At 30.7% G+C, this 17,970-nt stretch overlaps 1 protein-coding gene across 5 annotated transcripts in view; it reads left to right on the top strand.

The window, feature by feature from the left end:
* Nucleotides 1-17,970, top strand: part of itgb8 (integrin, beta 8) — a 41,588-nt gene that overhangs the window by 12,015 nt on the left and 11,603 nt on the right. For 2 of the 5 annotated variants that reach the window (XR_012394826.1, XM_073931362.1), the window contains exons 4-9: nt 795-1,041; nt 3,620-3,785; nt 11,150-11,308; nt 12,498-12,586; nt 14,541-14,630; nt 16,687-16,833. Coding sequence is in view for 4 of the 5 variants with exons in the window: in XM_073931362.1 (XP_073787463.1) it covers nt 16,714-16,833 (120 nt within the window). In the remaining variant the exon portion in view is untranslated. Of the gene's footprint in view, nt 1-794; nt 1,042-3,619; nt 3,786-11,149; nt 11,309-12,497; nt 12,594-14,540; nt 14,631-16,686; nt 16,834-17,970 lie in introns of all 5 variants that reach the window. The other 3 variants (XM_073931360.1, XM_073931361.1, XM_073931363.1) reach the window with 3 other exon arrangements.

The raw sequence follows: 17,970 nt of genomic DNA on the forward strand, positions 1-17,970 counted from the left end.
TAATGAAGTTGCACAATAGAGCGCGCTGATTGGTTTGAACCAAGCCTTACTCATGCATTAATGCATCACACTGTAAGACGTAATAAGACACATTCTGGCACAGACGCCCAGTCTGCACGCTGGAATACACGCTATTATGTCATTGCCGTGACGCAGCTTCAAAAATTCGTTTCAAACCGGAAGTACGAATTTGCTTGAAATAACGCAAAAACAACCAATTTACACTTTTTAGTGAAATATAGGTGTCCTAATAGTGTTTTTAGCAGTGTGGGACACATATACCACTGTCAACAGCTCAACACATGTGTTTTGGTGTTTCGTGACCCTTTAAAAACTTTACAGCAACACCACAACTGGCATCAAGAACACTCCTTAGCAACCAAAACACCTTAGAAACAAGAACACCACAGCAACAATAAAACAACCAATAAGAACACCTTAGCAAATCATAACCAACTTAATGCAACTTATAAACCAGAACACCTTGGCAACCCCACAGGAATATCACAACAACCATCAAGAATATACTAGCAACAGCTTAGCAACCCAAAACAACTTAGAAATAAGAACACCTTAGCAACTCCCTGACAACCTAGAATAACACTTTAGCAACTGCATAGCAACACCATTACTACCCATTAAGAACAGCCTTAGCACCCCCCCCCACCTTCAGTTCGTGACAACCCCCAACCACCCCCCACCCCCCTCACTCTTCTTTAAATATATTTTATCCTGCACATGCCCCTTGGATAGTCTGTGCACGGGGCTGGTGATGACGTCATTTCCTGTCTCAGGCAGCGAGGCGAGTTTTGTGATCGAAGTTCAGCAGTTGGAACGATACCCAGTGGATCTGTACTATCTTGTGGACGTCTCGGCCTCCATGCAGGACAACCTGGATCGGCTGAAGACGGTGGGTTTGGCTCTGTCTCATCAGATGAAGCAGCACTCCAGTGACTTCAGAGTGGGCTTCGGCTCTTTCGTGGATAAACCAGTGTCTCCATACATCGACGTGCACCCTTCTAAACTACTCAACCCCTGCAGGTAAACACACTGGATCCCAGACTGTTGAAATACATTACGTTGTGACTGCATTGATGATAATTCTGTTTGATTACTCTAGTGATGTAAAATTGAGTTTAAAATAATTGTTATAATTTAATATTATAATTAATAAAACAACATAAATAATAAATCTGTAAGAATTAGTAAGTAGCCTATTAATAATTATAATATAATATAATTAATATATATATACAAAATAATTAATGTTATATTATATTATATTATATTATATTATATTATATTATATTATATTATATTATATTATATTATATTATATTATATTATAGTATATTATATTGCATAATATTTTGTACATTACATGAATAATTTACAATTAATAAATATATAATTTAAAAAGTTTAAATTATATTATATTATATATAAAATATTATATTATATTATAATTTTGTTCTTATATTAATGATTACTATATTGATGTAAAATTAAGGTTGATTTAATTATTTGCATTTAATATTATAATTAATAAAACAACATTAATAAATGATACACTTTTAGGATTTCATACATAGCTTATTAATAATTAAATAGATTATTATATTATATTATATTATATTATATTATATTATATTATATTATATTATATTATATTATATTATATTATATTATATTATATTATATTATATTATATTATATTATATTATATCATATTATATTATAAAGGGACTAAGCTGATATAATTTTCATATAGGCTTTCACATAGACATGCCAGTTGATTCTCAAGTCCTTGAGTTCTTCTGTAAATATTATTATTACTGTGTCGCTGTGCACTTAATGCTTCTGAGTTGAGATTAGAATTGCACAACTCAGGTTTTTGGATAAAGAGATGTTTTGTCCTCATTGTTCAGACGGTATCTGTTATAAAAGCTTTTTGTTGCCTTTAATGAAGGACATGATTTTTTTTTCTGGAAAATCTTGACCTTGATTATGACATAAATAATAAGGGAATGTGAAAAGAAAGATGTTCAGAATATATTTTTCATTAGCTTTCTTTTACTTCTTTATTTTTAATATTTTTACAATTATGTTTAATTAAAATAGCATAAAAATTTTATTATTATTATTATTATTATTTTATTATTATTAGTAGTAATAATAATATTATTATTATTAGTAGTAGTAGTAGTAGTAGTAGTAGTATTATATTTTATAATATGATACAAGTATTACACATTGTTTGTTTTATTAAAGTAACTGTAATAAGTTTAGTTACTACTATAAAGTATATTATTATTACTTATAATTTTTATTGTTATATTTTTTCATTATCCTTTTTGATTTATTTTTGGTGCTTCGTAAATTAATGTTAATTAATGTTTGTAACTTTTGTCTATAATTAACAAATTAATAAATGTATATTTATTTTATTAATGTTTTTATCATTTAATTTTGTTCATCATTTTTTATTCATCTGTTTATTTTTTATTATTTTATTTTATTAATTGTTTTTTTATACATCAGTTTATTTTTTATTATTTTATTTATTGTTTTTTGTTTATCTGTTTATTTTTTATTATTTTATTTTATTTATTGTTTTTTGTTCATCAGTTTATTTTTATTATTTTATTTTATTTATTGTTTTTTTGTTTATCTGTTTATTTTTTATTATTTTATTTTATTTATTTATTTTTATTCATCAGTTTATTTTTTATTTTATTTATTGTCTTTGTTTATCTGTTTATTTTTTATTATTTTATTTTAATAATTGTTTTTATTCATCTGTTTATTTTAATTATTTTATTTTATTTGTTGTTTTTATTCATCTGTTTCTTTTATTGTTTTGTTTCATTTATTGTTTTTATTCATCAGTTTATTTTTATTATTTTATTTATTGTTTTTACTCACCTGTTTATTTTTTATTTTTTTATTTTGATTATTGTTTTTATTCATCTGTTTTTTATTATTTTATTTTATTTATTGTTTTTTACTCACCTGTTTATTTTTTTATTTTAATTATTGTTTTTATTCATCTGTTTTTTTGTTATTTTATTTTATTTAGTGTTTTTTATTCATCTGTTTTTTTATTATTTTATTTTAATAAGTGTTTTTTACTCATCTTTTTATTTTTTATTATTTTATTTTATTTAGTGTTTTTTATTCATTTGTTTATTTTTTATTATTTTATTTTATTTATTGCTTTTTACTCATCTTTTTATTTTGTAATATTTTATTTTATTTATTATTTTTTGTTCATCTGTTTGTTTTTGTAATTTTATTTTATTTATTGTTTTTTGTTTATCTGTTTATTTTTATTATTATATTTTATTTATTGTTTTTTATTCATTTATTTAAAAATATTTTTATTTTATTTGTTTTATTTTTAGCTTTTTTTACTGTTACTAAAGCAATTTGTTTTACAGTTTGAGTGACTTTAGAGCAAAAGTTTGTCTAAACTGTGGTAAAATCCCGTAGATGTGCAGTAATAATGAAGCAGTACCGGTGTGTCAGTGTTTGTGTGTGTGCATGTGTGAGTGTGCGTGTGTGTGTGCATGCATGTGTGTGTCCAGCTCACTGACCTCCGTGTCTCTCTCTCTTTCAGTGAATACGAGGTTCACTGCAGACCGGCTCACGGCTTCATCCACGTCCTCCCCGTCACCCAGAACATGAGCGAGTTCACTAGAGTGATCCAGGAGCAGAGGATCTCAGGAAACATGGACACACCGGAGGGAGGCTTCGATGCCATGCTGCAGGCCACCGTCTGCCAGGTACAACAACACACCTCAGGTCTGCAGAAAACACACACACCAATGGAAAATCACCATCTGTTATTATAGGTCTGAGATACTGTAACAGGACATGAATTTCATTACAACTACAAAAATGGGCAATTAAAAAGCTACAAACATGGTGGATGGACTGTTATAGGCTTTGGTAAAGGGATTTAAATAATTTATAGTTTATATCTAAACTTATGAAATATGTTTCGTTATCTGTGTTTATTTGCTTTTGGAAGCAACATTGTTAACTTTTATGAAGGTATGTTTGGCCATTAACTTTTGAATGGATATTGAAGGGTATAAAATAGTTAAAAACAATATACAAATACAATGTCATTTTTTGCATAAAATAAGAAAATATTCTGTTTCTAAAATGTTTATAATCATTTTTAGACACAATACCAAACTTTGGAAGTGTTTAGAAATCAATCAAAGGTATTTGGTGGAATAACGCTGATATTTAATTTAATTTAATTTAATTTAATTTAATTTAATTTAATTTAATTTAATTTAATTTAATTTAATTTAATTTAATTTAATTTAATTTTATTTTATTTTATTTTATTTTTTTATTTTATTTTATTTTGTTTTATTTTATTTTAATTGTTGTTTTATTAATTTAATTCTATTTCTTTAATTGAATTAAATTAATTTAATTTAATCTTTATTTAATTGAATTAAATTTTTTTATATTTTTAAAAAATTTTTACATTTAATTTAATAAAATTTTATTTTTTAATTTAAATTTTTACAAAAATTTTTTAATTTTAATTTTTGTTAAATTAAATTTAACTTAATTTTATATTATTTTAAATTTTATTTAATTGTATTTTATTATAAATCTTAAAAATATATGTTATTATTATTATTTTATTTATTTTTTTATTTAATTTAATCTTTTTATTTATTTATTTATTTTATTTAATACATTTTTAATTTGCAATTATTTTTATTTTATTTATTTAATTTTAATTTATTAATTTTAATTTATTTGTAATTTTTTTAATTTAACTTAATTAAAAAAAAAATTATTGACCAAGTGCCTTTTTTTAAATACTTGGAAGAAATGTTATTTGGTTCATTGTTATGTTATTTAATTATTTAATGTTATTTTTTATTTTTAAATAATTAAATAATTAAATAAATGTATTTACTATCATTATTTATGATCATTTTTTGTTGTTGCAGAGCAGAAATGGTAAGTCAGCACTCTGCATGGTTTGAGCAGTGATTCAGCAGTGTGTGTAGTGGAAACAGTGTGTGGCGTGACATGAACATGCTGATGTTGTTAGTATTTGTTCAGATTCCTCACTGATGATTTGAGCAGAGCAGTCTCTTCCCTCTGTGTTTGTGCATATATGGAGAGTGGGAAAACCTTTAAATTTGTGTGTGTTAGCATGACTGTTCCTGTGTCATCGGGACGGGTTTTCTCTGGTGGTTTTAGCGGAGCCTGCATGTCTCAGGTTTTCTCTGGGAACGGGAACAATGCCTGAAGAGGCGATGAGTGTGTCCTAATTCATTTTTGTAAGCAAGTACATACTTCTAAGTGTGTGACATAACAGTAGGCAAGCTTTAGCACAAAAATACTGCATCGGGTCTGTTGCTTAGTTACAGGGCCTGTCAATCATCATGTCACATCCTCCACATTTGTTTTAAAATACATTTTGCAGTGTGTTATAGGGAATATTTGACTATACATGTATCTGAGCTTCAGATATTTTCCAGAAGTAACGTCCAAATTAACGTTAGCATCTGTTAGCTTTAACTGTTTAATTATAGGTGCTATGGTTACACAACAGGTAAGGTAATTAGTCTGCTGTGGTAATTCTTTCTACGGTAACTCAATATCTAAAGTGATTAATTTTGTTGTGGTAATTTTATAGTTGCTATGGTAACAGAACAACTATAGTAATTCGTCTGTTGTGGCAATTCTATCGGTGCTATGGTAACAACAACTATAGTAACTAATCTCTTGTTGTGATTCTATAGTTGCTATGGTAGCATAACAGCTATATAATAATTATTATGTTGTTGTTATTCTATAGTTGCTAAGGTAACAGAACAACTATAGTCATTTAATTTGTTGTGGTAATTCTATAGTTGCTATGGTAACACAACAGCTATAGTAATTAATCTGTTTTGGTAGTTCTATAGTTGCTATGGTAACACAACATCTATAGTAATGAATCTGTTGTCATAATTTTATAGTTGCTATGGTAACAACAACTATTGTAACCAATCTCTTGTTGTAATTCTGTAGTTGCTATGGTAACACAACAGCTGTAGTAATTAATCTGTTGTGGTAATTCTATAGTTGCTATGGTAACAACAACTATAGTAACGAATCTCTTGTAGTAATTCCGTACTTGCTATGGTAACATAACAGCTGTAGTAATTAATCTGTTGTGGTAAATTCTATAGTTGCCATGGTAACAACAACTATAGTAACTAATCTCTTGTTGTAATTATATAGTTGCTATGGTAACACAACAACTATAGCAGTTTATCTGGTGTGGTACTTCTATTGTTGCTATGGTAACAAAACAGCTATAGTAATGAATCTGTTGTCGTAATTGTATAGTTGCTATGGTAACAACAACTATTGTAACTAATCTCTTGTTGTAATTCTGTAGTTGCTATAGTAACACAACAGCTATAGTAATTAATCTGCTGCGGTAATTCTATAGTTGCTATGGTAACAACAAATATTGGAACTAATCTCTTGTTGTTATTCTATAGTTGCTATGTAACACAACAACTATAGTAATTTATCTGTTGTGGTAATTCTATAGTTGCTATGGTAACATAACAGCTGTAGTAATTAATCTGTTGTGGTAATTCTATAGCTGCCATGGTAACAACAACTATTGTAACTAATCTCTAGTTGTAATTCTGTAGTTGCTATAGTAACACAACAGCTATAGTAATTAATCTGCTGCGGTAATTCTATAGTTGCTATGGTAACAACAAGTATTGGAACTAATCTCTTGTTGTTATTCTATAGTTGCTATGTAACACAACAACTATAGTAATTTATCTGTTGTGGTAATTCTATAGTTGCTATGGTAACATAACAGCTGTAGTAATTAATCTGTTGTGGTAATTCTATAGCTGCCATGGTAACAACAACTATTGTAACTAATCTCTAGTTGTAATTCTGTAGTTGCTATAGTAACACAACAGCTATAGTAATTAATCTGCTGCGATAATTATATAGTTGCTATGGTAACAACAAGTATTGGAACTAATCTCTTGTTGTTATTTTGTAGTTGCTATGGTAACACAACAGCTACATAGTAATTTATCTGTTGTGGTTATTCTATAGTTGCTATAGTAACAACAACCATGTTGTTGGGAATAACTGGCACATTTTTAGATTCTCTCCTATTTCAAGAATACCCCAAAGCCATTTGCCATTTTCGAACACACTGCAACAAATGTGTATTTGATTAGAACTACAAATTTAGGTAGAAAAACTACAAACATGGCAGATGTGTAGGAATGAGGGTTAAAGGGATAAGATATAAAAGATTTATTCAAGTGATTCCAATTTTTTTATGTGCCTTTTGTTGTTGTTGTTGTTGCTGTTGTTGTTGTTGTTGTTGTTGTTGTTGTTGTTGTTGTTGTTGTTGTTGTTGTTGTTGTTGTTGTTTTAATAACTAAGAAAAATATATTATGGAAATTAGTGACTACCTATTTCCAACATTCTCCAAATATATTATTTTGGGTTTAAAACAAGAAGGAAACTAAAAAAATTCAAAGTAACTAAAGGGTGAGTAAACGATGCCAGACTTGTTTTTATTTTTGGGTGAACTTTCTCTTTAATCTAATAATTTTAGATGTTTAAATGATAATGAATTCACATGTAACCTTGATTTTTGAATGCATAATTAATGCCGACTCATTCTCTGCATGATGACATTAATTCTGAGGGAATTGGGGAGGACGTGACTAGATGATTCACAGGCACGTAACCAAGCAACAGAACACTATTCTGTTACATACTCAAAAGTAGGTACTTTTTTCACTAATAGCAATTACATAGGGTGCTACACTTTCAGGGTGCAGTATAAATAAATGAATTGGGACACAGCATAGAAAGCAACACACAGTCACTGATTAGATGATAAAGATCTATTTTATGATGACTAAAATCGCTAAATGCAGAATGTTACGTTTTCACACACATGCACAAACTGCGTGTATTCTGTCTGTGCTGCATGAGCTTGATTTGTGGCGCCACCTGTTGGAGTGTTTTGATGGTCATGTTTCAAAGGTCATAACCTGAGCATGAGCATATCGACAGTTAGATTTTTGCTCCTTTTGTTACACAGATTTCACTCTACACACATCAACCAGCTTTCTGTGCATATAACATCCCATAACGCAATTCACAAGCTTAAACATATGGAAAACACTTTTGTAAATCACAAAAATATGGAAGCATTTTTTACAGTGTAGTATTGAGGACACTAGTTTGTAAACTGGCACACAGGCAGCATCAAAAAGAAAGTGAAGCGCTGAATCAGCCTGATGATGTCATCGCCGCTTCAGGAGGCTTCACATCAACAAAGCCTTTTTATTGCGTCCGGCTGCTGCTGGGATTTTTCCCTGTGAGTTACAGTGTGAGCTGATAAACTGTAGCCGGAGCCGTGGGCCAGTGAACAGCCTTGAATGAGTTTCAGTCTCCAGCGTGTCTCTCGGCAGCCTCCCTGAAGCAGAAACTGAAAGAAGCTTGATGTTTGCGTTGGCTTTCTCTCGCACTCTGACCTTCGCTCTTATGGCCCTCAGGTGGAATATTCCTTCTTTTCTCTCCTTGTGTCGCTTCGCTTGAGTTACGCAGGTGCTTCCCATATGAAAAAACACTGTAGTCATTTAAAGTGAATACTGTGGTCTTTTGAACCATACTATAGTGAAATACATGACTTAATCTGTTGAAGTTATTCTTTAGTTGCTATGGTAACACATCAACTTTCGTAATTAATCACTTGTGGAAATTCTATAGTTGCTATGGCAACACAACAACTATACTAATTTATCTGATGTGCTAATTCTATAGTTGCTATGGCAACACAACTACTATACTAATTTATCTGTTGTGGTAATTCTATAGTTGCTATGGCAACACAACAACTATACTAGTTTATCTGTTGTGCTAATTCTATAGTTGCTATGGCAACACAACTACTATACTAATTTATCTGTTGTGGTAATTCTATAGTTGCTATGGCAACACAACAACTATACTAATTTATCTGTTGTGGTAATTCTATAGTTGCTATGGCAACACAACAACTATACTAATTTATCTGTTGTGGTAATTCTGTAGTTGCTATGGCAGCACAACAACTGTACTAATTCATCTGTTGTGGTAATTATGTAGTTGCTATGGCAACACCACAACTATACTAATTTATCTGTTGTGGTTATTATGTAGTTGCTATGGCAACACATCAACTATGCTAATTTATTTGTTGTGGTTATTCTTTAGTTGCTAGGGCAACACAACAACTGTACTAATTTATCTGTTGTGGTAATTCTATAGTTGCTATGGTAACACAACAACTATACTAATTTATCTGTTGTTGTAATTCTGTAGTTGCTATGGCAACACAAAAATTATACTAAATTATCTGTTGTGGTAATTTAATAGTTGCTATGGCAACACAACAACTATAGTAATTCATCTGTTGTGGTTATTCTGTAGTTGCATTGGTAACACAACAACAATCATAATATAAACAAATGACCTAATACTATAGATTTCTACAACTATAGTGTAAATTATACTACAATACACCAAAGTTTACTGTAGTAAATCTAAATTATTTTACAGTCTCCTGTAGAATTACCAACGTGTTGTAAATGCTATGTGTATTATACCTTTTGAAGCAAGGTTAATAAACACTGTAGTGTTTACTGTATACAACTATAGTAATTTATAGTATGTGGGTTGCTGTTCTGTACCTCAGGGCTGTGAGTTTTTAAAAATAGTTCCTGTTGGCATCTGCTCAGGATTTGTGGTTAAACATTAGTCATTCTGGCAGTGAAACGCTGGACTGATGCAGTTTGTCTTGAATTAGTAAGACAGGGTCAGGTCCAAAAAACTCCCCTCATGTCTTTTACGACTGATGTTATGAGAAGTTATTTGTTTGCTTGTTTGTTTATATTATATTATATTATGTTATATTATATTATATTATATTATATTATATTATATTATATTATATTATATTATATTATATTATATTATATTATATTATATTATTTGTTTGGTTGTTTATTTTTATTGTTTATCTATCTATCTATCTATCTATCTGTCTGTCTGTCTGTCTGTCTGTCTGTCTGTCTGTCTGTCTGTCTGTCTGTCCGTCCGTCCGTCCGTCCGTCCGTCCGTCCGTCCGTCCGTCCGTCCGTCCGTCCGTCCGTCCGTCCGTCCGTCTGTCTGTCTATCTATCTATCTATCTATCTATCTATCATCATCCATCCATCCATCCTAATTATTTATTTATTTTTATTATTTTTATGATTTATTTTTATTATTAATTTATTTTTTTATCTATTTTTATCATTTATTTATTTTTATAAAAATTTTAAATGTATTTTTATAGTTTGCTTATTCATGTATTTATTTTTATTATTTATTTAGTTAGTTATTTATCTATCTATTTATTTATTTTTATTATACATTTATTTATTTTTATTGTTTATTTATTTGTATTATTTATGTATTTTTATGATTTTATTTATTATTTATTTTTATCATTTATTTATTTATTTTCTGTTTATTTTTTATTATTTGTTTGTTTGTTTATTTATTTTTACACAGGAAATATGTGTTTACTTATCCTTTTTATTCGTTTGATTTATATGTAGTATATATTTAATTTATTTTATTAAATATCATTATTTGTTTGTTTTTAGCATTTATTTAGACATTTATTTCTTTTAAATTTTTATCTATCTATCTATCTATCTATCTATCTATCTATCTATCTATCTATCTATCTATCTATCTATCTATCTATCTATCTATCTATCTATCTATCTATCTATCTATCTATCTGTCTGTCTGTCTGTCTGTCTGTCTGTCTGTCTGTCTGTCTGTCTGTCTGTCTGTCTGTCCATCTATCTATGGATGCATTATTGTTTTCAACTCTATAACTTGCATTTTTCAAAGCGAGTCATCAAAGTTATGAATCAGCACAAATGATCTCCTTCTCCTCAGTTGAGTCCGTCAGTGCTCATCCCACTGACCTGTGCAGTTGCTCTTGCATTAGTAACTCATTAGTGTTAATGATGTGATCCTGCTGAGCTGACTTTCCCTCCACACTCTTCTGTAATGTGTGCAGAAGGACATCGGCTGGCGTCCAGAAGCCAAGCATCTGCTACTGGTTATGACGGATCAGCCTTCACATCTGGCTCTGGACAGTAAACTGGCTGGTATCGTGGTTCCTCATGACGGCCGCTGCCACCTAGAGGACAACGTCTACTCTCAGACCAGCACTATGGTGAGAGGAGCAACACAATGACACTCAATTTGACACACACACTGATTCATAACACTCGACAACACACACACACACACACACACACAACTGTGTTAAACTTTTATAGTATCTATCTGTAAACAAGCCAAATACTATAAAACAAACTAGCAAAAGCATAGGTGTAGGTTTGAAGACTGTAGTCGTTGATAACAAAAAGTACAGTGGTAGTATGGTGATATTCAAAGAAATATGTATTATTAATATTTAACTAAAAATAATAGTAATAATAATAATAATATATGTTATTATTACTATTATTATAATTATTATTATTGTTGTTGTTGTTGTTGTTATTGTTATTATTACTATAAATATTAATTTAATTTAAATATTAAGTGTTGTTTTTATAATATTGTTTTATTTATATTTGTATTATTTTTTATTAGTTAGTATTAATTAAATTAATTTGTTTTATTATTTTAAAATAACAAATTGTATGTATCTATCAATCTAAATTCATCTTATTCATCATATTTATTTTATACTTTAGAGTACTTATTTATTGTTAAATATTACATAGTTATATTTTAGTTCTTAATTTTAACCGTATTTATTATTACATTATATACTAAATATTATATACATTATTAAATACATTATTTTATTTTATTTTATTTTATTTTAATTATTGATCTTAATGCATCTTTTTCATCATATTTATTTATTTATTGTTATTATTTTTCATTTATTCCAGGGATTATTTTATTTATGGATCTAAATGCATTTTATTCATCATATTTATTATTATTATTATTATTATTACTATTCATTTATTCAAAGGATTATTTTATTTTATTTATTGATTTATATTCATCATAATTATTTGTTTATTTATTTAATACTATTATTATTTTTAGCACTCAATTAGAACCAAATATTTTTTTCATTGGATTCACTTTTATTTTATTTTATTTTATTTTATTTTATTTTATTTTATTTTATTTTATTTTATTTTATTTTATTTTATTTTATTTTATTTTATTTTAAATAGCTTTTAATTTCACTTAATAGCAAAATGCTTGTGCTGAATTAATATTATCCTATAATATTACGTGACAGCAGAATCAGATTTATGAACATACACTCATATATGTGTTATAATGAGTGTTTGGTGTAACAGTTGTGTGTGCGCGTGTGTGTTGTTGTTCAGGAACACCCGACAGTCGCTCAGTTGGCGGAGAAGCTTCTGGAAAACAGTATTTACTCCATCTTCGCTGTGGATCATCTGCAATATCAGTGGTATGAGGTAATTTCTCTGGCTCTTTTTTTCTGCAGAATCAGGCAGTGATTTTTGGGGAACACAATGGTCATGAAGAAGCTGCTTTAAAGGGGGCCTATTATGCAAAAATCACTTTCACAAGGGGTTTAAACACAGTTGTGCACATAAAGTTAAGCAACAGTGTCTGAATATTAGCAGCCTCTAAGGGTACACATTTATTAATTGTATTTTTTATAATCACACTTGATCAAAACAGTCTGCAGAAACAATTGGATTGACATTCTTTATTTGTATGATGTCATCAGAGGGGGAAAGCCCCGCCCACTAGTGAACATCTCTCTCTCTTTAGCAAAGGACGTTAGTCCTGTTTTGAATCTTCCACTATGCTGCTCAGTTGTAGCTCCGCCCTCTTCTGAAAAGAGCAAAATCTCATTTGCATTTAAAGCGACAGTCACCAAAACACCACAATTAGGATGAAAGCCTAAAAGGGACAGTTTCAGAGAGTTTTAAAAGATTATCTGAGTGGCATTTTCAGCTGAAACTTTACACACACTCTAGGGACATCAGAGACTTATTTTACATCTGGTAAAAGGGGCGTAATAGGTCTCCTTTAAGAAATCTGTGCACAAGGAATTAAAGAAATATTCAGGAATGAATGTTACTCAAAGGGACAGTTCACCCAAAACTGAGCATTCATTTGTGTGCTCATCCTTCATTTGCTTCTTACCTTTATAAGTTTCTGTTTTCTGCTGAACACAAAATAAGAAATTTCAAAGAATGTTGGAAACCTGTAACCACTGACTTCCATAGTATTTTTTTGTCTTATGAAAGTCAATGGTTACCGGTTTCCAACATTGTGTAAAATATCTTATTTTGTGTTTGATAGAATACAGAAACTCATAAAGCTTTAGAAACCACTTAGAGGTGAGTAAATAATGGGTAAATTTTTATTGATGAGGGAACTATCCCTTTAAATTTAACTGAGAAAATAACGTTCATGCATCGCCACATTAGTCAAACAGAAATTGCAAATATTTAAAGTGAATAAAACTGAAAAAAGGCTAAATTAGTGTATTTATATACAGTAGCAGATTTCATAAATAAGGGTGATTCAGAGTAAACTTCTAATGAAAAAAATAATTAAACATATAATTTAAAAACAAACAAGTTGAAGAGTAAAAAAAAGATTTATATCAGAACCAACATAACCTGATCAATTAATTAATTAATTTATTTATTTATTTATTTATTTATTTATTTATTTATTTATTTATTTATTTATTTATTTATTTATTTATTAATTAATTTATTTATTTATTTATTTATTTATCATTTATTTATTTATTTAATTATATACTTGTTTATTTATTTATTATTTTTATTTATAATTTTTTATTATTTATATATATATTTTTATATTTATTTATTTATATGTTTATTTATTTATTTGTTTATTTATTTATTTATTTATTCATTTATTTATTTATTTAGCATTTTAATTTTAATCTACTTTTGCCCAAATTAAACTACATTAAAATTTGAAATATTTTAACTGTATTTAAAAAAGTTTGATATATTTTATTTTATGTAGCAAAACTCTTTAATTTTTACCTGCCCTGGAGTTAAACACTGACCAGCTAGTAAGTTTCTCAAGCAAATTACTTCAGCTGTGATTTTTAGACATTTTTGCTGCAAAGTGACCATTTGTAAACCATTATTGAGAAATCAGCTTTTATTAACAGTTTAAAAGAGTTTTTTTATTTTATTTTCTGTTTTAATTTTTAATTTTAGTCATTTTTCGTGGTTTGCTCAAACATTCACTCATATATTTAACCACAATCCACTTCCTGACAGTGTTTACCACATCTGCTGTGTTACTGTAAACACGTTTCTCCTTGTTTTCACAAACTCAGTGATGAATCTGCGTGATTTTTCTGTGGAGCTGAACTTGTTGTCATGTTTTCTTGGGAACAGGATTTAGTGGATCTGATTCCTGGAAGTTACGTGGGTCGACTGTTTCCCAAAGCATCTAATCTGAAAGATCTAGTAGTGCAGGCCTACAAGGTAAACCACAACGCTTTCACTTTCACTGTAAGATAAGAAGTAAACATCTTATTCCCTACATTACTTCAAGGACGATCAGAACAGAAGTTCCCAAAAGTTTCATAACGCTCAGTTTCAGTAAGAGGAAAAACACTGGCTTTGATTCCAGCATGCGTTTACAGGAACACTCCACTTTTTAAAACATAAATAGGCTCTCATAAAGTTAAATAGTAGATTTTACATTTTTTTTAATCCATACAGCCAATCTCTGTGTCTGGCGGGAGCAGTTTTAGCTTAGCTTAGCAAAATGAATTGAATCAGATTAGACCATTAGCATCTAGCTAAAAAATGGCCAAAGAGTTTTGATAATTTAACTATTTAAAGCTTGATCATTTACTAAGACCAATAGTAAAAATAAAAGAAATTCAGCCAATGATGAAACTGTACTATCCAGCATAATAATCAAAGATGAGAATGAGTGTATACTGTAGTTCCTATAACCATATATCAGCCTAAAAAATAGCACCGTTTCATTTTCCATCTGTCTTAGTACACGATGTAACTACAGAGAAGTCAAGCTTAAAATAGGAAAATTATCAAGACTTTTTGGTCATTTATGAGCGAGATGCTAATGGTCCAATTCGATTCAATGAATTATGCTAAGCTAAGCTAAGCTAAAAGTGCTTGCTCCAGACTCAAGGATCGGCTGAATGGATTTTAAAAAGGGTAAAACCCAACTGTTTAACTTTAGGAGAGCTGTAAAATGGAAATAAAGTGTAGAATTCCTTTAAAAATAAAAAAGAATAATCTCTTAAATCTCTGTGATTCCAGCATGTGTTTACAGGAACACTCCACTTATTTAAAATATAAATAGGCTCATTTCACAGCTTTCATTGAGCTAAATAGTTGACATTTTTTTAATCCATTCAGCCAACATCCAGGGCTGACGGGAGCACTTTTAGCTTAGCTTAGCATAATGAATTAAATCAGATTAGACCATTAGCATCCTGCTAAAAAAATGCCCAGAGTTTTGATGATTTAACTATTTAAAGCTTGACTCTTCTGTGGTAACATCGTGTACTAAGACCAATAGAAAACTTTAATTTTAATTTTCTAGGCTGATATAGGAACTATACTCTCATTCTAGCATAATAATTAAGGATGAGGATGATAATATAGTTCCTATTGCCATATATCAGCCTAGAAAATAGAAAGGTTTCATTTTCTTCTTCGTGCATACTAAGTACTCAGTGTGAAACTACATAAAAGTCAATTCATTCATTTTCCTGTCAGCTTGGTCCCTTTATTAATCCGAGGTCGCCACAGCAGAATGAACCGCCAACTTATCCAGCATGTTTTTACACAGCGCATGCCCTTCCAGCCGCAATCCATCTCTGGGAAACATCCACACACACACTCATTCACATACACACTCATACACTTTGGACTGTGGGAGAAACCAGAGCACCCAGAGGAAACCCACGCAAGTGCAGGGAGAACATGCAAACTCCACACAGAAACGCCAACTGATCCGAGGCTCAAACCAGCGACCCAGCGACCTATTTGCTGTAAGGCGACAGCACTACCTACTGCGCCACTGTGTCACCAAGAGTCAAGTTTGAAATAGTAAAAAAAGTACTTTGTGGTCATTTTTGAGTAAGATGCTAATGGTCTAATCCAATTCCATTCATTATGCTAAGCTAAGCTAAAAGTGTTCCTGCCCATCCCTGAGATGGGCTGAATGGATTCAAACATTATAAGATTCAACTGTTTAACTATAGTAAAGCTGTAAAATAAGCCTATTTCCAAAAACAAGTGTGGTGCTCCTTTAAGACCAGGAATAATCTCTGCTCAGGCACAACAATGTATTGTCCTCCCTGAAATCCACTGATACCACTGAACAGTAGCCTGCTTTATAAATGCCTCTGACTGCCTGCACCAAAAATGCTGCGGCAAAGAGCTGCTATTTTTAGCCGTTCCCCCCTGAACCTGCTTATACAAGAGGCTGCAGGTCAGACAATGGGCTCTTTCTGCTGTGCTCTGCTCATGCGTATGTGTATGTGTGTGTGTCCTGCAGAAGCTGCTGTCGGATGTGGAGGTGCAGATGGAGCTGCAGGACCCCCAGCAGGCTGAGCGTTTCTGGGTGAACGTCAGCGCGATCTGCCCTGGAGGATCCTCCGCTGCCGGAAACAGCAAATGCTCCGGCGTTCAGCCCAAACAAACAGTACGAGAGCCTGTAATGCAGATACATCTGTTTCCAGCACAGGCAGCAGAGATGCTGGCTTTGATTCGGGAAACTGCTCGAATTCGAAGAACACTTCAGCCAAGAATATTATTTACTCCTCTTGTGTTTAAAAGAGGAATTCTTAATGAAGTACAAGGGATGTTCATTCATTTATTTTCCTTTATCAACCTATTTATCAGGGGTTGCCACAGCGGAATGACCCACCAACTATTCCAGCATATGGTTTACACAGCGGATGCTCTTCCAGCTGCAACCCAGTACTGGGAAACACCCGTACACTCTTGCATTCACACAGACACTCATATACTACGGCCAATTTTAGTTCATCTAGTTCATATTCCTCATGTGTTTGGACTGTGGGGGGAACCCGAGCACCCGGAGGAAACCCACGCCAACACGGGGAGAACATGCGAGGAGATTTTTTTGAACACATTTCTAAACATAGTAGTTTTAATAACTCATCTCTAATAACTGATTTATTTGATCTTTGCCATGATGACAGAAAATAATATTTCACAATATTCTTCACTTCTATACAGCTTAAAGTTTCATTTAAAGGCTGAACTAGGGTAATTAGGGTAAAGTTAGGGTAATTAGGCAAGTCATTCTTTAACAGTGGTTTGTTCTGTAGACCAGTGGTTCCCAACTTTTTTTTTGCCTAACATCCCCTTTTTCCCCAGAAAATATTGTAAGGCCCCCCTCCACATTTAATCATATAATCGCTCATATAAGTTTGCAGTAATGATGACAAGATTTTTTATTTTCAAACAAACAGTATGTTTATTACTATATCTAGATATGTTTATGCACAAGTAATAGCCTAATGTTTCCTAGAGATGGGTTGCAGCTGGAAGGGCATTTGCTGCATTAAACATGTGCTGGAATAGTTGGTGGTGCATTCCGCTGTGGCGACCCCAGATTAATAAAGGGACTAAGCTGAAAAGAAAATGAATGAATGAATTATAGCCTAAAAGCAAAACATCAGTAGGCCATTTGTAACTCCTGATGGGTCGTTCATGAACGATTCGTTCATTTTGAACGAATCTTCAGTATGATTTGGAAATACGAGTCCTCTTAGGTTGTGATTCGTTGGTTGTGACCCCCCACAAAGCTCGC

This window comes from Danio rerio, chromosome 19 (genome assembly GCF_049306965.1).
Source record: "Danio rerio strain Tuebingen ecotype United States chromosome 19, GRCz12tu, whole genome shotgun sequence".
NCBI classification, from domain to species: Eukaryota; Metazoa; Chordata; class Actinopteri; order Cypriniformes; family Danionidae; genus Danio; species Danio rerio.